We start from the raw sequence: 23,857 nt of genomic DNA, 5'->3' as shown, positions 1-23,857 counted from the left end.
TTTCGTTGTTAACTTGGGAAGTATTTTTGATAGTTTTTTCTTTAAAGTAATCTCTACTCCCAACATTGGGCTTGAGCTCACAGCTTGAGATCAAGAGTTGCATGCTTTATTGAATGAATCAGCCAGGTTGTCACTCCCCATTTTTTTTTTTAATGTGTATTTATTTTGAGAGACAGAGAGAGACAGAGTGCAAGTAGGGGAGGGGAAGAGAGAAAGGGAGACACAGAATCCAAAACAGGCTCCAGGCTCTGAGCTGTCAGCACAAAGCCTGATGTGGGGCTTGAACTCATGAACCATGAGATCATGACCTGAGCCGAAGTCAGACGCTTAACCAAGTGAGCCACCTCAGCGCTCCTTCCACGTTTTTTTGATACTAGTTTTTTAAAAGTGTCCTCCTCGAGGATAGAGATTACATTTTTGGATGCTGTCCCATAGTGTGGTGGGTGTGGATGCTGAATTCTTTAATTCGGTGATTCTTAACTTTTTATGTTTTATTAATATACTTTATTTTTTTAGGTTTTTAATTTACAGAAAAACCGAGCAGTCCCCATATAAACTCTCCTTCCCCAGTTACCTTTATTATTAATATTTTATGTTAGTATGAAACATTTGTTATAATTAATGAACCAGTATTGATACACTGTAATTAACCAAAGTCCATATTTATTCAGATTTATTTTAGTTTTTGCCTAAAGTCCTTTTTCTCTCCCAGGATCCCATTCAGCTTAAAAGCCTATGCCGAGTTGTCCTGTTACTTACATCTACATTATACCTAGTTGCCGGGTCTCCTGAGGTTCTTCTTGGCTGTCACATTAACCTTCATTTTTTGAGTCATAAACTGGATTGAAAATCTGATGAAAGCTATGGATCCTCTCCACAGAAAAATGCACCTGCTTCAGAGGTCTAATTTAAGGGAGGTCCACCCATAACTGATTCAGAAACCTAGCTTCAGGAGGAAAAGGTGATCTTTAAAATATTTCTTCCCTCACACTCAGGCTCAAGGTCAGGCTCTACCTCTACTTTGTTGTGTGACCTTTTTGCATAGCTGTTTTCCTACTTGGACCTCAGTTTCACCATCTGTGAAATGAAGGGTTTGATTTACATGATGTCTAAATCCTTTTCTAGCACAGTGGAAGGTGGGCGTCACCCACAAAGGAACAAAGGCTGTTAACAGACCAAGCCAGGTCAGGGAAGTGGAATGGCTTATCAATAATGAGGTCGCAGAGGTTCAATGGGGGAAAAAGACATAACCTAGGTTCCACTTTATGGCTTCGTGGATTTTGTAAGTCATTTCCTTCCTCTGAGGTTCAATTTCCTCATGTAGAGGCTCTGCTTCTGGTAGTTATGAAACTCCTGGGAGCAACAGTGAGGAATTATGATAAGAAAAAAAAAATGGAGTAGGTGGGTGGGTGCACGGGTGAAGGGCAGATTTAAGGAATACGAGGCAGGGCTGAGGGTTCTCGAGAAGAGAAACACAGTAGACACCTTAGGGATCTCACACCACACGCGCACTGTGCTGGGGTCAATTCAACCTAGGTGCCGGCCCCGCCTCCTCCCTCCCCACGCTTCCCCTCCCCTCCGGCTGCGACGCGCCACACTTCGCATGGTAGTCACCGTAGTCGCTTTCCATCGCGCTAGGGCCGCGCGCGTTCTCGCGCCGCCACCTCACTGCTATCTCTGCCCGCCTTTGGCCCCTTCCGATTGGCTCTCACGTTAGTGACGTACATGCTCCCTATTCTATCCCCGTCACTTCCCCAGGGTTCCGCCCCGCCTCCCCCTTCCTTCTCCCGATTGGCGTGGCAACCTAACCTGCCCTGGTCTCCGCTGTGAAGGAGAAGCCGGGAGAGCAGGCTAAACCAGGAAGGCGCTGGCTTGTGGCGCGCACGCGCACGCACGCACGCCGGCGGCCGGAGGGGCGGCACGCTCGCGCCCGGGCTCGCCGCGCGCCGCGCCAGAGGCTCGCGCACTCAGCAGGTTGGGCTGCGGCGGCGGCAGCTGTGGGAGCTGAGGCGCAGCGCGTGAGAGGTCCCAGACGCGTCTGCGGCTCCGGTTCCGCCACCTTCCTCTTCTCTCACCCCAGTCTCGGTGCCGGGTGCTGAGAAGGGAACGGCGCTAGCCTTGGTAACTTAGAGCCCACCTTTGGCTGCTTCCGACACTGCCATCCTTCCTTTCCCAGCCGCGGGCCTCTCGGTGCTAAGGCGACTCTGCGGGGAGGCGGCGGCGACGGCTGCCTGTCTGTGGGGAGGAGTCCTGCCCTCCAGTCTTGTTCCGCCGCCGGGCCCTGCAGGGTCCAAGAGAGCTCGGCGCCGGTCCTTCCTCTCACCTTTTTCGTCAGCCGATTGGTGCAGCGTCGGTCCGAGAGGTCTCTGGGCTGAGGCGGCGGCAGCTCCTTCGGCTTCATCATGTCCGCGGGCGGAGACTTCGGGAATCCGCTGAGGAAATTCAAGCTGGTGTTCCTGGGGGAGCAGAGCGGTGAGTGCGCGGCTCCCCCACTCCTGGCAGCTGGCCGCGGCTTCCCCGCACCGCCCCCAGTGCGGCCCTTCTGTCCGCGAAGGCTCTCTCTACCGGCCTCGCGTTTACGCTCGGTGGTAACCCCCAGCCCTGCCCGGTGTTTGCTGACCTCTGTTAGCCACCGGCTCCTCTTCGTCTTGTTCCGTCGGTCAGATTTTTGACCCTTCCGTCCCCGGTTCAGACGTCTCCTTCCACCACCTTCCCCCCCCCCCCCCCCCCCCCGCCGCAGCCCGGGCCTCTCCCGTCGGTCTGCCCCCTCCCCCCAGTCCTCACCCCGCCCAGCCCCAGCCTGCTGTCCATCCCTTTATTCCTCCCGTCTCCGCCGTCTCACCAACCGTAGCCCCCTTCCTTGAGCCCCACCCTTATCTTTGCTTTTATTCCAGTTCGTCAGCTCTGTGAAGGCCCACCCTGGGAAGCCCCACTCCGGGAAGCCCCGCTCCCGGGAACCGACCCTCTTCAACCTTGGACTAGGAGGGTGGGGGGATTAGGGCGTTGTTTTCCTTAGAGGCTTGGCCCTGGGATATGCGGATCTTATGGGAGGTGGGAAATGGGGGGTCGTAGAAATTCTTGGATGGTTTTCCCTTGGGTGGGGAATTAGTTTGGAAGATATATGTCTGAATTAGAGGCGACTTGAGGATGGAGTGGTTGGGGAGTAAGAGGGGTGGTGGCGGCAGTGGTGATTTTTGTTTCTTGGGTTAGGCTGAGGCTTGTTGGAAAACCTCATTTTCTTCTCATGACTTTGAGCCCTGACAATTCTTCTGGCACTGTTGATGCTTTGCCGATCTCTGCCAGATGCTATGTCATGATCGTTTTACTTGGAATTTTTCACATCTCACCTCTCCTCCTCTTTCAACATGAAGCAGTGTCTGATTCTCTTTATGGTGGTGCAAACGGGGATTACCGGGGAAATGTTAATTATTTCATTTCTTCTGAGTGTTTTCAGCATATAAATATATTTAGGATTCCTGTGAGAGAAGGCCTGAGAATAACGAACATCTTTGTTTTGTAGGATTTCCTTAGGGGCTAGGGAGTAATGGAGTAGAGTAGAATAGATTCATCATCTGGTTATCTAAATTAGATTTCAATGTGTAATGCCGTTTCGGCTAAATGACCCTTTTATGCTTAATATTCCACAGTATATGATGAGTAGCGTGATCTTACTTACCTGGTCAGGCTTCTGCTGTCGCTTACTTTGTATTACATACAGGATCATAGTTTTGTGATGGATTTCTCCAAAATAACTTCTTGTGGTGATTCCAATTTTATGCTGAATTATGAAACTTGGCACTCGACAATCTAGAGATTATCATCCTTTTTTGTTTTTCTTACATTTTTCATGACCATCTTTAAAATTCACACATTGAGAGGTTAGTTCCTCCTAAATCATCATTGAGTTACCTGCTAGGTACCTTAGATTAGGCTGTAGGGAAGAAAATTTCTTTTGATTGGAAAGCAGATAACTGATATAAATTCAGAGCTTTTACAACTACCTTGAACTGTTTATACTAATATATATGGCATTGAAGTAGATTAACGTTAGTTGCAAAATTGCTTCTAGTTGGAGCTGAGAAATCACTTCTCTCTTTTCATATATAATCTTTGCCTCTTGCTTCCTTATCAAGGAAAAGGATAGTCTCCTCTTTGCTTATGAATATTCCTGAAGCATGTATAAACTTGTTTAAGTAACTTGGTAAGACCTGTGAGCGTGAACCCAGTCTAGGTGTTTTATGGCACTTTTAGGACAATGCCATGTGTAAAATATAGTGTATTCGTCATTATTGATAAATAGGATCTAAAGTGCTTATTGTGCACTCTAGGGATGTTATTGCCGGCCTTATGTTGTGATGAAGAACTATTTAGTTTGCATGAAGAAACCTTTAATCTCTGCCCTAGGAAGGTTTTAGTATGAGTAGAGATCATAAGTTCGATATTTAAAGGTTTCCTTTGAATTCCTTGAGTATTTATGTTCTAAATGACATTGCAGAGTTCCGTGCCTTCTCATTTTTTACTTTATTTAAGTCTTGACAATGACCTCCCTGTAGTTCCTGAAGTCATCTTAGATTTTTTTTAATAGACTATTTTTTAGAGCAATTTTAGATTTACAGAAAAATTGAGAAGATTGTGCAGAAGGTTCCCATATAGCCCCACCCAGTTTCCCCAGTATTCCTCGGTGTTCTTAACATCTTAAATTAGTATGGTACTTTTTTATAATGAATGAACCAATATTGATGTGTTATTATTAACTAAGTCCGTAGTTTATTCAGATTTCTTTTCATCTTTTTTTGTTTCAGGATTCAGTTCAGGATACCACATTACGTTTAGATGTCAGTGTTTCTTTAGGCTCCTCTTAGATATTTTCTAAAGTATTGTATTTACATGCTTTTAACTCTGGAACTGTGGGGTTAATTATCTTTTAAGGCTGCTATAATGCTAAGTAATGCCATCCGATAGCTTTGACAGTGAAAGATTGATCTCTGTTTTCCTGGGCAGTGTCTGTAGTTTTCTTATGCATTAGTAAAGGTCTTTGGAGCCCATGTCATCTTGATGTAACTCTTCATGAATTATTTATTTTTAGGTTTTACAGTTCCACAATTCAGCTTTCAAAAACTAATCTGTGGCAAAGCATTTACCACATTTATAATTCTTATTTGTATGTGTGTGTGTGTCTGTTACCCACAGCAGAACGTAAGTCCCATGAAGATTACAACTTATTTTTTTGTTCATTGTATCCCCAGTGCCTAGCATAGCACCAGGCTCGTAGGTACCAGAAATATTTGGTAAATGAATGATGGTTGAATCTACTAGGAATCAAAGCTGGTAGCCTGTATTAGTCTTTGCTGTGGTGGAATCTATGTTTTATTTTTCCCATAGGCACTTAGTAGTTTAACAATAACATTTTATACTTACATTAGTTGATTATATGCTGGGATACTTTAGATTCTTGGGGTTGGGGAGCAGGGAACCTGCTTTTTTTTTTTTTTATAACTCTTGCCATTTTGCTTAAAAAAAATGAGACCAGGATTTTGCATTTTTTGGGGGGTAGGTTGAGAAAAATTAGTTTTGTTTAGTTAAAGCTATTGTTAAATTGTTTGCTATTAGCGTAGAACCTAAAAGTATGTCAAATGTTATTAAAGATGTGTTCATGGAACTGATTTGGAGTTAAGTAGACTTCTGTTTAGCTTATCAAAAATAAAGCTTCTGTGCTTTGTAATGAAGATGAGTTGTTTCAGTATATGAAGTGTCAGAGCAAGTTAATGATACTAGTCTTGGTAATCTTTCTAACAAGTCTTAGGGTTTATATTTCAGTAGTATACATGATTTAATAAAGGAATGTTGGAGTACACAATTTACAACCGAAGTTTCCTTAAGAAATCTCTTTTATTGCTACCTCTGGCTGCCGTCTTGAAATGCTGAGGCACTTTTAGGAATGCATTCATGGTTTTATAGTGGAAGATATTACTACAAACAAATGTTACAAATAGGGTTACAAATTAGGAAATATCTCAGGTAGAAGCACATATTTGGCCTAATGCTGCTTATTTTTTCATTCTATGTTACTCTTTTTACATCAGGTCTTTTGAATTATAACATGCTAGATAGGGAAAATGTGTCTTTCCATCAGGGATCAGGAGTACTGAACAGTTTAGATTGGCTAGATCAGTGATCTTAAACTTTTCTTCTCAAGATACCGTTACCTGTTATGCTTTTACAAATTGTTGAGGCCCCTAAAGAACTGTTCATATGGTTTATATCAATATTTATTGAAAATTAAACAGTTTAAAAATACTTAATTCATTTAAAAATAAAAATAATTAAACCCATTACATGAAAGAACTATTTTGCAAACAAAAATTTAGTGAGAGAATGGCATTGTTTTACAAATTTGCAAATCTCTTTAATGTCTTTGACTCATGAGAAAATATCTGGATTCTCAGATCCTTCTCCATTCAATCTATTGTAATGTCACGTGTCATATAGGCTCTGGGAAACTCCACTGTACACTCATGGGAGAATGAGAGTGAAAAAAGCCAAATAACAATATTATGAAAATGGTTTGACTCCCAGGAGGGTATTGGACCCTCTACTGAAGAGTCCTGGGGATCCTGGTGGTCAGTAGACCACACTTTGAGAACTGCTGGATTAGATGATATTAAGCCATTTGTACCATGGAGCTTCATACTGCAAGTTAGGGCAGTCAAAGAGAATGTTTTCCAGATCTGGTTTTGGAGCCTTAAAACTAAACAGTAGAGCTAGTGATTAAGAGCACAGAGTCTGGGTTTCATATTTTAGCACTGGCCACTGGCTTTGGGCAAATTATTTGACTTCTTTGTGCTTCAATTTCCTTCTCTAAAGGTAATAGGAACTATAATACAGAGCTATTGTGAAGATTAAATTAGTTAATAAATGTGAAGCATTTACAAGAGTGCCTGGCACGTGGGAAGTGCTCAAACTATTTAAAAAAAAATTTTTTTTTAATGTTTATTTTTGAGAGAGAGACAGAACGCGAGCAGGGGAGGGGCAGAGAGAGAGGGAAACACAGAATCTGAAGCAGGCTCCAGGCTCTGAGCTGTCAGCACAGAGCCTGACCTCGAACCCATAAACCAAACCCATGAACTGCAAGAGCTGAAGTTGGGTGCTTAACCCAGGCACTCCATGCTTGGTAACTATTTTAATTTAACACATGTGCATGTAAAACTATGCTGTCAAGTGATTTGATAGAACATAAGCTTAAATTTACATTTTATCAGGAAAGAAATATTGCATATAATATCTAAAACAATACAGTGTAATAAGTGCAGCTGCTTAGAAAAATAGAGTTAAAAGGTATAAAGAAGTGACAGGAGCATGGGGTTTCAGGGAAGACACATTATAAATGACTAATAATTTAAGTACTTTGAGCTGAAATTCTTGAATTAGAACATTACAGAATTGGAGGAGACTTTCAGAATTCATCTTATCCATTTCTCTTAGGGCTTTAAACTGGATAACTTCCCCCCCCCCTCTATTTTTAATAGGTAATACAAACATAAAAAGGTGTATTCTGAGAAAACTTACTACTACCCTTGTTCTGGTAGCTCCTTTCTCTACTCCACCCCCTCCTGCCTTATATATTGTTTGTATATATTGTTTTCTTGTGTATAGTCTGGGATTTCTTTATGCAAATACAAGCAAATACAAATATAATTTCTTATTTTCTCTTATATAAGATGTATCAGACTCTTACTCCACACCTTTCTTTTTTTACTTAACAATACATCCTAGAGATCTTTCCATATTATTTGTACATACAAAAACAGCTTTCCATTTCTGTTTTTTGTTTTCCAATAAAATTTTTGTAAGGGGCACCTGGCTGGGTCAGTCAGAGGAGCATAGGGACTCTCAGTTCATCTCAGGGTCATAAGTTCAAGCCCCACATTGGGTGTAGAGATAACTTAAATAAATAAAACTTTAAAAAAATATTTTTTATTTTATAATAGTTTTAGGGGTGTCTGAGTGGCTCAGTCCGTTAAGCATCTATCTCTTGATTTTGGCTCAGGTCATGATCTCACAGTTTGTGAGATTGAGCCCCACGTCAGGCTCTGCTACCAGTGCAGAGCCTATTGGGATTCTCTCTCTGCCCCTCCCTGGCTTGTTCTGTCTCTCTTTCTCTTCCACCACCCCCCAAAATAAATAAATAAATAAATACTTAAAAAAACAGAGTAGTTTTATATTGACAGAAAAACTGCAAAGATAATTCATTTGTACATTTTCACAATTAATGAACCAGTATTGATACATTGTTAACCAAATTCCATATTTTATTTAAATTTCTTTAGTTTTATCTAGTGTTTTTTCTGTTCCAGGATTCCATCAAGGATACCACATTTGATTTGTTATTAGTTCTCCTTATGCTGTTTTTAGTTATGACAGTTAAATTGGATCACTCTTAAGTTACTTCATTTATAGAAATCTCCAAGATAACACATTTTTTATTTTTTTTAAAGTTTGTTTATTTAAGAGAGAAAGAGAGTGGGCACATGAGCAGGAGAGGGGCAGAGAGAGGGGGAGAGAGAGAATCTCAAGCAAGCTCCAAACTGCCAGTGCAGAGTCCAATGCGGGGCTTGAACTCAGGAACCGAGAGATCATGACCTGAGCCAAAGTCGGATGCTTAACCGACTGAGCCTCCCAAGTGCCCCTGTAATTTTTAATATCAAATTTCCCTGTTTGAAATTTTCAAATCTATTCCTGTGCTATATTGTTAAGCTCTTGTCCTTGGGGAGGCAACATGTATTGATATAGACAGCTCCAGAGACAATCAGACTTTGTCGCTAATCCTGACCCCAGTATTTCAGTGTTATCTTGGAAAGTTTATTTAACTTTGCTAAGCGTTTTTTCCATTTCTTATATGGCAACACTAACCTGGTAGTAGTGTTTTTTTCTACCCTCTAGTTATAGATATCATACATTTTGGTTAGGTTGGTATTTAATTTATACAGTATTGTAATTAGGTAATTGATATTCACAGCTGAGTCGTGTAGTATACTGATTACTTATACTTTTTTTGCATATTTTTTTGTTTTCCTTTGTTTAATTTATATACATATCCTGAATTTATCCCCCAACTTTTTTTTTTTTAATTTTTTTTTTTTTAACGTTTATTTATTTTTGAGACCGAGATAAAGCATGAATGGGAGAGGGTCAGAGAGAGGGAGACACAGAATCTGAAACAGGCTCCAGGCTCTGAGCTGTCAGCACAGAGCCTGACGCAGGGCTCGAACTCACGGACCGCGAGATCATGACCTGAGCTGAAGTCGGCTGCTTAACCGACTGAGCCACCCAGGCGCCCCAATCCCCCAACTTTTTATCCACAATGTAAATCACGTCTCTGTGTATAAGAATGAATCAGGTTTTTCCTCAGAAGAAATTCATTTAATTTGAAGACCTCTTGAAGACCTCTCTTCCAGAACCTTCTGACCTATTCTAATATATACTAGTTACCACCCCCATGATGGGTGCTCAGCTGTCAACCTGGGATCTACCTTTGTCATCATTTTGAGGATTTCCTTTTCTCTTGTGTTAGATGGATCCATTGTTTCTCAGATTACATTTTCCTTTTTTTTTTTTATTGGTTTACTCTATCATGAGGTTGAACATACTCTCCAGTTGGTAGTTTCCTAATAAATGAAACATGGGAGAAAGTTTTTTGAGACCTTGTGTTTCTGAAAATGTATTTGGACAACTTTTACACTGGAAATTTGGTGGAGTTTAGAATTTTAAGTTGGACACATTCCTAAAGAAGTTCAAAAACATTAATGTATATATAGCCTTGTAGATTCTTAGTGTTACCTTTCTGACTCTTGGTCTTTTATTCTTTCATACTGATGTGTCGATTTTCATTTTGTGTGCTGAATAATAGATATAATTTTTTTCAAACTGGAAACTTATGTTCTTAGTTTTTAGGAAATTTTCTTAACTAGTATGATATCCTCTTCTCCATTTTTGGTTCCCTCTTGAATTATTAGACCTGGATTGATCTTCTGATTTTGTCTTATTTTATGTCTTTTCTTTTTCTTCATGTTTCTGTTTTAATTCTCAAAAGATTTTTTCAGCTTTCTTCCATCCTATTTTATTTCTATCATTTTCATTTCAAAGAGTTTTTTTTTTTTGTTTTCTGAATGTTCCTTGTCTGTAGCATCTTTTTGATTCTAGTATCTTTGGTTTTTAAAGTTTCTATTTATTGATATTGAGAGAGAGAGAACACGTGTGTACATGTGTGCGAGTGAACAAGGGACAGGTAGAGAGAGAGGGAGAAAGAGAAACCCAAGCAGGCTCTGTACTATGAGTGCAGAGCTCAGCCCGGGCCTCAATCCCATGAACTGTGAAATCGTGACCTGTGCCAAAATCAAGAGACATTTGCTTAACTGACTGAACCACAGAGGAGCCCCTCCAGTATCTTTTATTATTTTGAGGATATTATTGAGATGTATTTCCTATTCCCAATACTCAGTTTTTTGTATATTTTTAGTACCTCTGTTTATTTTGATTATTCTTTCTTGCTTGATGTGGTCCTCAAAAAACAAGTAATTCTTGGCTATCCTCCTATGTTTAAAAAAGTTGAGCACTAAAAGCTTGATTTTAAGCACTTGTGCGGGTTTAGGGAGCTTCTCTGTAGGATGATCTGGCTGAGTTCTTTTGGGGGGAGTTAGCTCCTTTAATTCTTAATTTTGCCCATCAGATTCGTAAAGAATTATCCAGTGTCTTGCTGGAGGGAGTAAGCTTAGTTCCCAGTTTTCTTGGTGCTGAATGCAGACAGAGTTTGATGATAACATAGAGTAATGGATTTAATTTCCTTGTTTTTAATACTGTTTGTATTTTAGCCCTCACTTGTTTCTTTTATTTCCCAGTCCAGAAGCTCTCTATTTTCCTTTCTCATAGAATAACTCTCTAATCTTCTGGTGAAGCGGGAGAGGGACCTGGCTGTGTGGAACAGTGGAGGGGACTTTCATTTGTTCGTTTTGTTTTTAGCACCACCTTTATACTTATTTCTTAGATATGCTTGGTGCCCGCAATTCCTGAGCCATTTGGGGGTTCTCTGGCACAAATCAGATTGTTTCTCAGCTTTCTCCATTGTCAGTCTAAAGTTGATCTTTATAGAACCTATTAGGTTAATTACCACTTTTCCATTTACTTTCTACCTTCAACTTGGATGACTTAGATTTTCTGAGAACCAGTGCTTTTAGATGTTTAAAATTGCTTAGGGTTTTCAGTTTCTCTTTTTTTCCTTTTCCTTTTTCATTTTATAAAATTAAAACCAACTCATTTGTACCCATGTTTATAGTAGCATTCACAGTAGCCAAAGGGTGTCTGTCAATGGATACATGGATAAACAAAATGTGTTATATACATAAAATGAAATATATTATTCAGCCTTAAAAAGAAAGGAAACTCTGATACATGCTACAACATGGATAAATATTGATGACATTATGCTAAGTGAAATAAGTCAGTCACTAAAGGGCTAAATATTGTAGGATTCTTTAAATTAACGGATACTAAGCATTATTAGTACTGTCATTGTGAGATTGTATGAAACCAGACACCCCAATAGATTTCTCTTTGAGATGAAGTCCAAACTCTTCTTCTGGGTTTAAAGACTGTCATAGTCTGGCTTCTACCCTCCTATCTCTGATCTTATACCTAATATTCATCTTTACCCTTTATTGTTATGCATATTACAGAAGAGTTTTTTTTAATCATCATTAGGTTGTTACATGCTATGCAGAATACATGTCTTCCATTCTTAGAATAATAGAATCTTAAAGATCATTTATTCATTTAACAGATGCTCATGGTGTGCCAGGCATGGAGCTAGGTCCTGGGGGATATAGTTATTAATAAATCAGATATTCTCTATTCTTGCTTACAGTCTGACAATAAAGTAGATTTAAATCTTTTACATTGCTCTGGACCTTCCAATCTCTGTTCTTGGACCTCTTCTTCAGTCTATCCTTTAAATTATTAGAATGAATTTTATAAAAATGTAAATCAGTAACTTCTTATCTTAAAAACATTGTGAATGTACTGAATTGTACACTTAAAAATGGTAAATTTATATGTATAGTTTATCACAATAAAAAATTAATTTTCAAAAACTCAAAAGCCTCACATTTGTAGGTTTATTTGGTCACTTTTATTTATTTTTATTTTTTTATTATTTTTAATGTTAATTTTATTTATTTATTTATTTTTAAATGCTTATTTATTTTTGGGAGAGAGAGACAGAGTGTGAGGAGGGGAGGGGCAAAAAGGGAGGGAGACACAGAACTCAAAGCAGCCTCCGGGCTCCAGGCTCTGCATTGTCAGCACAGAGCCTGACACAGGACTCAAACTCACAAACTGTGAGATCATGACCAGAGCCAAAATCGGGTGCTTACCCAACTGAGCCACCCAGGTGCCCCTGTTTTGTCACTTTCAGAATAAAATCAACCTTGAAAATAAAACAGCCAGGTAGTTATTTCACCAGCAAAATGGGTTTATTTGGAATAGCAGAGGAATGCCAGATCAGGAAAAGTAAGCCATTGTGAACCATTGGCAAGTCTGGAGAACAAATCAGAGATATGCTCTTTTATAGAGGAAGGGAAATTGGAAGGGGCTGTTATAAACAAAAATCCCTTGGAGTAAACTGGGAGTTTGAAGCCTAGTGACTTTTTGTTGGCTGAGTTGTGATAGTCTCCTATTGGTTGGGCTGTTGCTAGGCAAGGAGGGAATCTTTCCTTCTGGGGTAGTAAAGTAGATTTCTCCCTGTTGGGAATGCAAGGTAAATCTCTTCCTGGTGGGTCTGCAAAGGGCTGCAGTGAGTGGTATGGCCCGAGAACTCCCCCTTCTGGTGTCGTGACTCCATTTTAAATGAGGTTTCTGTTGTTTTCCCCCTTAGATTAAGATCTTCTGAAAGCCTCGCTGGTCAAGAGTCAGGTTTTCTGTATTTAGTGCTTTTGTCCCTTGGTGTCAGGAAAGATGACCTTTCCCCCATGTTGTGTTCCACATAGGAGGGAAAGTACATAGCAGTTGGAAACCATTTAAGGCCATATTTGAGTAACAAGAAAGTTTAGGCGGGAGAACTCTCAGACACTTCTTACCTAGTCTATATCTTTTCAGGGTCATAAATGTTAGAGAAAATCTTGAAGCACTGAGCTAGCATCATCCTATTGTATATGTCATTTTTGTATAAGTTTGACATGTGACAAGTAAAAGACTTCAAAATAATTATGCAAAGCAGAATCAAAAGTATGTGAAAAATACAGTTTGATGGTTCTAAACCAGGAGCCCAGGCTTGAAGGTAATTAGTTAAATAGGTCAAAAGATCAGGGGTCATTAGGTGAAATTTGCAGTGACCAGAGGGCTTGTTTTCTGATTTTGTTTAATTGAATTTCTACCTCTCCAGAGATATTTATCCATGTGCAACAGGTAGTATTTGCTATTGCACAAATGCCTCCTTGTTTAGCAAGTAGGTAATCAGGGACTGTGTAGTTATCCAAAACCACTTGATCTAATGATTCAAGTGATCACTGTTGGGCTGCCGCTGCTTTGGCTGTGAAATCAGCTACCTCTCCTAAAGTTAGGGAGTTTCTGACCATGCATTCCTTGGCACTTACCCAACCTGAGGAGAAAGCTCTCCCCTGTGTAGGTAAACCCGGAGTCATATAGGCCTCCTTCAGTTTCCATTTAAAGCAGCCATGGATGTTTAATGGGGCAGAACAATGAGAGGTTTTTTATTTATTACGGATGTTGACAGGGACACTTAAATGTCCCAGTAAGCACTGACCTCCAGTTTGCCAGCTATCTAACCATTTGTATGCCCATGGGAAATGCTATCTACTGTAGACAAAAGTGAATCCAGGCAGAGTGCAGAGGAGTAAGGTATCCCTTAGCTGGAATTTCCTGATTGACCTTTTCAAGACAGGGATCAGAGGAATTTAGATGACATTCTGTGAGGTACCATCCCATACTAAAGAGGACTTTTCTAAGTCTTGCAGAAAGGAGTTAGCCCATTTGTATATCTCCTTAGTGCAGGGGAACAGGTTATTGGAGAAATTGCCTACAGGTAAGACCAAGGAATCTCTGACATTGTGAACAGTTTCTGGTGATGGATCCAGCAGAGAGAGGGAGACACAGAACTCGAAGCAGGCTCCAGGCTCTGAGCTGTCAGCACAGAGTCCGACGTGGGGCTCGAACTCACAGACTCACGGACTGTGAGATCATGACCTGAGCTGAAGAGAGAGTGGGGGAGGGGTAGAGAGGGAGGTAGAGGATCCCAAGTAGGCTCCACACCCAGCACAAGGGCCCAGCTTGAGGCTTATCCATGACTGTGAGACCATCACCTGAACTGAAATCAAGAGTTGGATGTTCAACTGGCTGAGCCACCCAGGCAGCCTGAGGAGGTCTTTCTTTAAGAAGGTGACAGAAGCATTATCATACTGATGTTGAGTAAATAGGAAAAAAGTAGAAAACTACTAAAGTTACTACTCATTTGTAAACTTTCCATATTTATCAAGTTGTTTATTATGAGACATTTCTTTCCTTTGGCCTGTAAAACTTTTAAACTTAATATGATATGGGGAAAAGTCTTAGAGCAAGAGTTAGGAGAACTGAACTGTGGTCTTTGCTCTCCCACTTTATAAATTATGTGCTTTTAAAGAGTTCACTTTAACTTTTCCATGCCTCAGTTTCCTTGTATGTAAAATGAGAAGAATCTTCCCATCCCCATATATGGTATGGATTGCATAAATGGTTCTTTGTAGGCTCTACCCATGGACTTCATGTTAGCACTGTCCTATATTTCTACATATTTAATATTCACAAAGCTTCCAGAAATTGAAAGTAGTTCCTTCCCACAAAAGATTGAGTACATTTAATTTTAAATAAAGCATTCCTTTTGTACTCTCAAAATTCTTTAATTGAACTTCTTTTTCTTTCTAAAATATTGTACATTTGTTTTCAAAGTTTCTGATACTGAAATGATTAAGTCTTTTAAAGTTTTATTTTGTTTTTGAGAGAGAGAGAGAGAGAGACAGAGCGTGAGCAGGGGAGGGGCAGAGAGAGAGGGAGACACGGAATCTGAAGCAGGCTCCAGGCTCTGAGCTGTCAGTACAGAGCCCTATGCAGAGCTCCAACCCACGAGCCGTGAGATCATGACCTGAGCCAAAGTTGGGTGCTTAACTGACTGAGCCATCCAGGCGCCCCTGAAATAATTTAGTCTTTTATGTAAACAATCTAAATAGTTATTTCAACCTTAGTCTGGTTGGTATTATCTTAAATACTGTGATAATTTTTATTTTTCAGAATTTTTAGTCTCTAAAACTGTAGCCTCTAAAACCATGAGGCAGTAAATTTCTGTTGTTTAAACCAGTTTGTGGTGCTTTGTTATAGTAGCCCTACCAGACCAATAAAGTGCTCAGTATTCCTTTGTAACTAAATGTAAAACTCCATGTAGCACCTCCTGACAACTGTACTGGAAAATATGTAATTCTTATCAAACCACTAAATTTTTTCAATAGTCAGAATACCTTAATTTTGTGAGTAAATTTATGTTTTGTAGTTTCCTGACATTAATATATTTGTTTTGCATACAAAGTAATAATGTCGACTGACATTTGATTACTTACTACATACCAGGCCCTGGTTTAAGTACCTTACAATCTAACTGATTTAATCCTTAAAACCAGCTCTGTGAGCTCCTGGAGAAATGGTTGATTTCAGGGCTACGGCAGGGAAAATACAAGATGAGCCCAGAGCTGCTTCTGGTGGCACAAAGTAAGGAAGTGTTTAAGAAAGAATGGGGCTTCTTAAAAGGGCACAGGAACCAATGTGAAAGAGCACCCAATAGAGAAAGTTGGGATAATTTGAGCAAAATAAATGATGATGATATTACATTATAACCCACAGATTAAATATCCATGAATCCAGAGTTAAATAGATAAGAACCACTCTTTCTTATAGAAGAATTCCAGTTAATAAATATAGATGGAATGAGGGAAATGCAAAATCACCATTAGAATACCACAGTAATGGTGCACCCGTGTGGCTCAGTTGGTTAAGTGTCCGACTCTTGATTTTGGCTCAGGTCATGATCTCACGATATGTGAGATTGAGCCTCACATTGGTCTCTGTGCTGACAGTATGGAGCCTGCTTGGGATTCTCTTTTTCCCTCTCTCTCAAAATAAAGAAACTTAAAAAAAAAAGGAATACTGCAGTAATTGTTGCATGCAAGATCGATTTTTTTAAAGTAATCTGTACCCCAACATGGTGTTTGAATTCAGAGCCCCCAGATAAAGAGTCTGGAGTTGCAAGATCTACTGACTGAGCCAGCTAGGTGCCCCTGGCAAGATCCATTTTTGAATGCTAGAATTGGTTGGCAAAAGTTTGAAAAGACACAGGACGTTTGTTAATTAGTCTCAAAGTATCTCCCCTAAGATAATTATTACAAGAGGAAAAACAGTAGCTTTTATAGTAGAAAAATTATGTAGAGATGACCATAACCAAGTCATCAAGGTTAACATCAGGAATAAGACATTAACATTATATCATGTTCCTCTTGTTATGATGCAGTGAGAAATGCTTATCAGTTTTTGGTAGTCTTGTCAAAAAAATGCATGATCTCAATCTAATGAGAAGACATTAGGCAAATCTAAATTGAGGGACATACACAAAATAATTGACCAGTACTCTTCAAAAGTGTCAACGTTATGAAAACAAGGAAAGACAGGAAATGTCACAGATGAGAGGAGACTAAGGAAACATGACAACTAAATAGTGTCCTAATAGTCCTGGGTTGGATCTTGTAACAGAAAAAGGACATTGGTAGAAAACCTGGTGAAAGGCAAATAAGTTCTGTAGTTTAGTTAATAGCATTGTATCACTATTCATCTCACAGTTTTGATAATTGTGCTATTTAAGATGTTCTCCTTAGGAGAAGCTGAGTGAAAGGTATACTGGAATTCTCTGTACTAGTTTTATAACTTTTCTGTAAATTTAATATTATTTCCAAATAAAAAGTTAAAACGGTCCCGTAAGATAGGTACTACTGTTATTCCTATTTTACCTTGAGGAAACTGAGGCACAGAGAGGTTAAAGAACTTAACCCAATTGTATAAGGTTGGTAAATGGCCAAGTTGGGATTTCAGCTGAACAGTTTAGTTCTAGAACTCCAGTAATAAAACCCTAAACTATTATTACCTTTCCTTGTTAAGTTTTATATAGGTGAAATATGTGCAGAAAATACAGGATACTTAGGTGTTCCCCCAAACACAGAAGTGAAGTAACTAATCATCTCTTGAAAGTTGAGCTATATGAACTAAATCTGTTAAAGTTAAGTGTTTCTCAGGTATTTTGCACTCCCAGACTTTTGTAATTTGTATGACAGAATTCTTTTTTTTTTTTTTTTAATATTTTATTATTTATTTTTGAGAGAGAGAGAGAGAGAGAGAGAGAGAGAGAGAGAGCAAGCCAGGTAAGGGCAGAGAGAGAGGGAGACACAGAATCCAGTGCAGGCTCCAGGCTCTGAACTGTCAGCACAGAGTCGGACGCAGGGCTCAAACTCACAAACTGTGAGATCATGACCTGAGCCAAAGTTGGATGCTTAACTGACTGAGCCACCCAGGCGCTCCAAAATTTGCTTTGTTAATGATTATATTACTGAGTTACCAGAATCATTTCAAAATACTGTTTATACACAAGGAAAACCATAGATCTATTTAATTATGGAATTAAAATGTGATATTCAACTGGGAATTGTTCAGTCATCAAGAAGGCAAAAACACAACTGAAAAAAGGCTTTAAGTTTGCTATGATACTATACAAAAAAGATAATAGCTAATTACTTTGCAGGTATAAGATCTGAACAAGAAATGCTTAAGCTGAAAAAGTTGTAGATTACACTAGGTTATGAAATCACCTAGAGAATATTTCCTTTTTTAAGTGAAAAAATGATTTTTTGGAGCATTTCAGCATAATGCTGAATGAAGTTTTGTGTATTTGGTTGCACTGGAGTATTAGGTACAAATGTGAAAATAATGTTCAACAAAAAATGAATAGCCACAGTATTCAGGATAAGATTAGTTAGGCTCTGATTGAAATTGTCACATAAACTGCTTTTTATAGGAGGATATAATAAATGCACTATTAGGGATTTTGAAAAGTGTTTTGGAAAAGAGAGTAAACTTCGCTTAAACAGCTTTGAAAGAATATAGAAGAAATGCAAATATAGTAGAAATGCTGATTTAAAATTATGCCTAAAATATATGCGAAAAGGAACTATTTTAATTTCTAGAAGTCTTGTGATCATAAATGGGTAGGAATATATGAAAAGATACTAAAATATGTCTTTGGACAATGTAAAGGGGCCACCTAAGTGGACTGTACTCCTCTTTCTCTGGAATTTTGGGGTAACCTCAGTACAAGGAGGATGCAATGACTCAAATGAACACTGACCCCATGAGAGATTGAGTTCCTGATCTACTATTTGGAGATTGCTTCTTTAAAACAGAACAAAACTAACTTGAACTAAAATATGAAACAATTTATTCTGTATACCTAAGTGATATATAACCCATATTTTAAAGTGTACTTATTGTTAGTTTAAGCTCATGTGAGCAAAGATGTTCATTTCCTTATTTCTTGGGACCTAAAAAACATTGATAGTCTGTAAAATTTGTTTTATTAGAGTTGAAGGAAGAATTTTTGTTTTTAACTTATCGTCAAGTTGGCTAACATAGTGTATACAGTGTGGTCTTGGTTTTGGGAAAGGAGAATATTTTCAAGCCTTGTTTTTCTTTGTTGGGGTTTTAGTTTTGATTATTATTGTAATATCCAGAAACATTTTTCCAAAGTCAAAAATTCTTGCTTAAATTTTGCCACGGGGGAAAAGTTAAGGTACACATGAGAGTTTATAGTCACAGTTTAAAGAAAGACTTAACCCATGATACAGATACTGTGTGGTAGAGTCTTAAAGTATTGTTTCATCCTCCTACAAAGTGTGTGTTCTTCATTCTCCATGAAGAAAAACAAAGTGTGTGGTTGGTTTTTTTTTTGTTTTTGTTTTTTTTTTGGTTTTCGGAATAGACCAACCTAGCTTGCTTCCTTTTTTTTACCTTTTTTTTTTTTTTTTTTTTTTTTTTTTTTTTTTTTTAAAGAGAAGAAGAGTGAGCAGGGGAGGGAGGGGCAGAGAGAGAGAGGGGAACAGAGAATCTGAAGCTGGCTTGATGCGAGGCTCAAACCGTGAGATCATGACCTTTGCCCAAGTCAGATGCTCAACCACTCAACTGATTAAGCCACCCAGGTGCCCTGCCTTTTTTTTTTTTTTTTTACAATAATGACAACTTTTTCATGGGCAGAAAATATTAGTTTTAGTGTGGTAGATGCGTTCTTTTTAAAGAAGTTTTTCCATCTACTGAGTAATGAAGATAGATTCCTGTATTATGTTTTAGAAGTGTTTTGGGTTTATGTGTTTGTTTGTTTGCTTTGCCTTTCACATTTAGGTTTATAAATTGATTTTGATGTGTGTTTTGAAGTATATGTCAGTCAGGTTTAAATTTTTTCAGCATGGGTACATATTTATCCAAACATGTATTAAAAAAACAGTACTTTCCTCACTGCTTTGCCATGTCAGTTTTGTAATAATCAGCTGTCTATAAATTAATCAGTTTGGTTCTGGAATTTCTGTTCTGCCAGTTGGTTTGTCTACCCTTATAACAATACCAGACTTACCATAAGTTTATATTAAAGTGGCTAATTTGGGGCACTTGGGTGGCTCAGACAGTTAAGCAGCCTGCTTTTGGTCTCAGTGTAGGTCATGATCTCATGTTCATAGGTTTGAGTCCATGTTGTGCTGTGTGCTGACAACATGGAGCCTGCTTGGGATTCTCTCTCTCCTCTCTCTGCCCCTCCCACATCTGTGTGCATGTGCACTTTCTCAAAATAAACAAACTTAAAAAAAATTGGCTGAAGGGTGCCTGGGTGGCTCAGTTGGTTAAACGTCTAACTTTGGCCCAGGTCATGGTCTAATGGTTTGTGGATTCAAACCCCGCATTAGCCTCTTGCTGACAGCTCTGAGCCTGGAGCCTGCTTTGGATTCTGTGTGTGTGTGTGTGCCCCTCCCCTGCTTGTGTGTGCTCTCTCAAAAATAAATAAATAAGCATTTTTTTAAAAAATGACTGATTTCCCAGAGAGTAAATCCTTCCACCTTATTTTTTTTATTTAAGAGTGGCGTGGCTTGGCAATTCTAGGCCTTTGGCAATCTTGAAGAAGGTTGTTAAAATAGAACTTCAGGGGCGCCTAGGTGGCTCAGTTGGTTAAGCATCCGACTTCAGCTCAGGTAACGATCTCATAGTCCATGAGTTCCAGCCCCACATTGGGCTCTGTGCTGACAGCTCAGAGCCTGGAGCCTGCTTCGGATTCTGTCTCCCTCTCTCTCTCTGCCCCTCCCCTGCTCATGCTCTGTCTCTCTCTGTCTCAAAAATAAATAAAAAACATTAAAGAAATAATAGAACTTCAGTTTCTTTAGTAGTCATAGGACTATTAATATTTTGCCTTCTTAGTGTTTTTCTAGGATTTTGAACATTTCACCTAAGATTTTAAATTTATTACTACAAATTATTCATATTGCCCTTTTATGTCTGTGGGATCTGTAATCATGCTTTTTTTTTTTTATAATTTTTTTTACACTTATTTATTTTTGAGAAACAGAGTGAGACAAAGTGTGATCAGGGGAGGGGCAGAGAGAGAAGGGGACACAGAATCCGAAGCAGGCTCCAGGCTCTGAGCAAGCGGTCAACACAGAGCCTGATGCGGGGCTCAAACCCATGAACTGTGAGATCATGACCTGAGCCGAAGTCAGACGCTCAACCAACTGAACCACCCAGGTGCCCCAAGTAATCATGCTTCTTCAATGTCTGATACTGGCTATCTGTATCTTCTATCTTCTTGATAAGACTTGCTAGAGGTTTATAAATTTAATAGTGTTTTTTTCCCCCAAAGAATTATTAGTCAGTCTTCTCAGTTGTGTGTTTTCTTTTTCATTAATTTCTGCTCTTTAATTCCTGTATTATGGTTTCTTTTGCTGGTCTTTTCCAACTTCTTGAGCAATACATGCAGCTGACTGACTTTTAGCTAATATATGCTACATGTAAGTGTGCATGTTGTATAAATTTCCTTTTGAATACTGTTACAGTTGTGTTTTGAAAATTTGATATGCAATACTTCTGTTACTCAGTACAGAATGCTTTCTGATTTGTATTGTGATTTCTCTTTTGACAGATTGGTTATTTAGAAGTATATTATTTCCAAACACTTGGGGATTTTCTAGTTTTCTTTATATTTTCCACCTTAATTGTACTGTAATCAGAGAATATATTTTTAGTATTTTTAATTTTCTTGAGAATTTTTTGTGGCCCATGTCATATCAATTTTATTTTATTTTTAAAGGTTATGTATTTTTTGAGAGAGAGCAAGTGGGAAAGAGGCAGAGACAGAGGGAAAGGGAGAATCACAAGCAGGTACTGTGCTGTCAGCACAGAGCCTGATGTGGGGCTCTGTCCAGTGAATCATGAGATCCTGACCTGAGCTGAAACCAAGAGTCAGACACCAATTGACTGAGCCACCCAGTTACCCCATATCAATTTTAATAAATAGTCCATGTTTCCCTGAAAAGAATGTATTTTATAGTTGTCAGATGCTGAATTCTTTGTAAGATTACTAGATCAATTTTGTTAATCATGTGGTTCAAATATTCTCTTTATTGAATTTTTGTCTATCCTGCTATTGAAAGAGATATGTTAAAATCTCCCCCAGTGATTATAGTTCTTTTCATTTTTACTTTATGTGTTTTTGAGACTTTGAGATTAGATATATACAAATGTGTAATTGTTATATGTTCTTGGTGAATTGAACCTTTTATCATCTTCAAGTGTTCCACTTCATTTCTAGTAATGCTTTTGGCCCTAAAGTTTGTTTTGATGTTAATTTAGGTATACCATCTTTCTTTTAATGTTTTTATAGCATTTATATTTATTTCTTTTTACTTTCAACTTTTTTATATTCTTAGGTTTCAGATGTGTTTTAGTGGTCATCCAGTTAGGTTTTGTGTTTGTCCAGGCTGATAATCTGTTTATAAAATTGGAGCATTACTACGTTTACATTTAATATAATTGTATATTTGGATTTAAAGTAAATCTACCATTTTAATGTACTTATTTTTGTCCTTGATATTTCTTTTTCTTTTCTGTCACTTGAATTTATAGTCTTTAAAAATTATTCTATATTCTTGGAGCACTCAGCCGGTTGAGCATCTGACTTTGGCTCAGGTCATGACCTCACGGTTCATGAGTTCAAACCCTACGTCAGGTTCGCTGCTGTCAGTCTGTCAGTGCAGAGCCTGCTTCTGATTCTCTCTTCCTCTCTCTGCCCCTCCCCTGCTTGCGTTTTCCCAGTTTAAAAAGTTATTCCATATTCTTTGCTTTATTAATTGGGAAGTTATAAATTTTTTTCCATTTATTGATTACCGTAGAAATTGTGGCAGGTAGCCATGACTTACAAAAGTTTGCAGCTAATTGATTCCTTTACCCTTCTGTACAATGTAAGGACCTTAGAACTCTACTTACTACTCCCTCTGACTTTACTATGTGTATTTTAAGTGTGTGTGTATGTAAAACCCTGTATGATGTTATTGTTTTAAACAATGATTATTTAGATTTTTTTAATAAGGAAAACTTTCTTGAAGTACAACAGGTAAAAAAGCATACAAATCATAAGTGTACAGCTTGAATGAGAAAATTTGCTAGTCATATTGACTTGAATATTGCATACTTACGAAAGTTATTTCTTACTGTAAATTAGTAAATTTGACCTTCTGATTTTAAAATCTCAATTTCCTGAGCTTTATTATTAAGCATGTCTTATGAGCTGTATCTACTTCCATCTTTTCAAGAATGAAAGGCTGTCATAGACTATTGTATGCTACACTCTGGGCCACCTTCGTAATGAATGTTGTCTACTTGGTGAAGTTTCTGTTTATTGGTTAATTTTTCGGTGCCAGCAGGAACTGATACTGTGAGTGTAGATAGCATGAACAAGATAGATGAAGTTCCTGTTCTGCAGCTTATAGTTCATAAGTTGGGAGAGGTAAACTAGTAAATAAATGCACAAACAAGATAATTTGAGATGAGTGTTTTTGGTATTGCCATTTTTTTTCTTATTTTTCTTTTTCTTTTATTTATCATTTATTTTCTTTATTATTTATTATTTATCTTTTTATTTTTATTTATTTATCTTTTTATTTTTTATTATATATCTATTATTTATTATTTATTTTCTTTTTATCTTTTCTATTATTTCTTACTTTTTCTTATTTTTTCCCATAAGAAAAAGCAGATCATGCTTTTTATTATGTTAAATGTCTACACCTGGACTTAATATTTTTGAGTAAAAATGCTGGTAAAATGAATCTTATGCTAGTACTTATTTTAAACTTTCCACGGGACTATTCTTTGAGAGTACAGATGATTTCCAATCCATTTTTTTTATCCTTAAAATACATCCATAGATGGATGTTCAGTTTGTTGTAGGAATACCATAAAAGCCTTGCTGCCATCTAAAATACTTGTAGAAATACAATCTTAGGCTGAAAGTAATTTTGAGAGGTAATTTAGTTTTTCTTTCTTTCAGGCAGAACCATAGCTGATACTGAATTTATAAGTTCATAATGTAACCAGGAAAGAAAAGTTCCACAAAATTAGGTTCCATGAGCAAAATCTCAGAGGCTTTAAGGTACATGTTATACTTGAAGAATAACTAATAGCTTTCTATTCTTGTCAG

The 23,857-nt window shown here is 38.2% G+C and overlaps 1 protein-coding gene across 2 annotated transcripts in view; it reads left to right on the top strand.

Moving 5' to 3' along the window:
* Positions 1-1,809: 1,809 nt before the first annotated feature.
* Positions 1,810-23,857, top strand: part of RAB6A (RAB6A, member RAS oncogene family) — an 84,136-nt gene continuing 62,088 nt past the window's right edge. The window contains exon 1 of one of the 2 annotated variants that reach the window (XM_027039794.2): positions 1,810-2,472. In XM_027039794.2, coding sequence (XP_026895595.1) covers positions 2,403-2,472 — 70 coding nt within the window. In that variant the 5' untranslated portion in view covers positions 1,810-2,402. The remainder of the gene's footprint in view (positions 2,473-23,857) is intronic. The other variant, XM_027039793.2, reaches the window with a different exon arrangement.

This window comes from Acinonyx jubatus, chromosome D1 (assembly GCF_027475565.1).
Source record: "Acinonyx jubatus isolate Ajub_Pintada_27869175 chromosome D1, VMU_Ajub_asm_v1.0, whole genome shotgun sequence".
Lineage (NCBI taxonomy): Eukaryota > Metazoa > Chordata > Mammalia > Carnivora > Felidae > Acinonyx > Acinonyx jubatus.
This window is presented reverse-complemented; position numbering and strand designations above follow the sequence as displayed.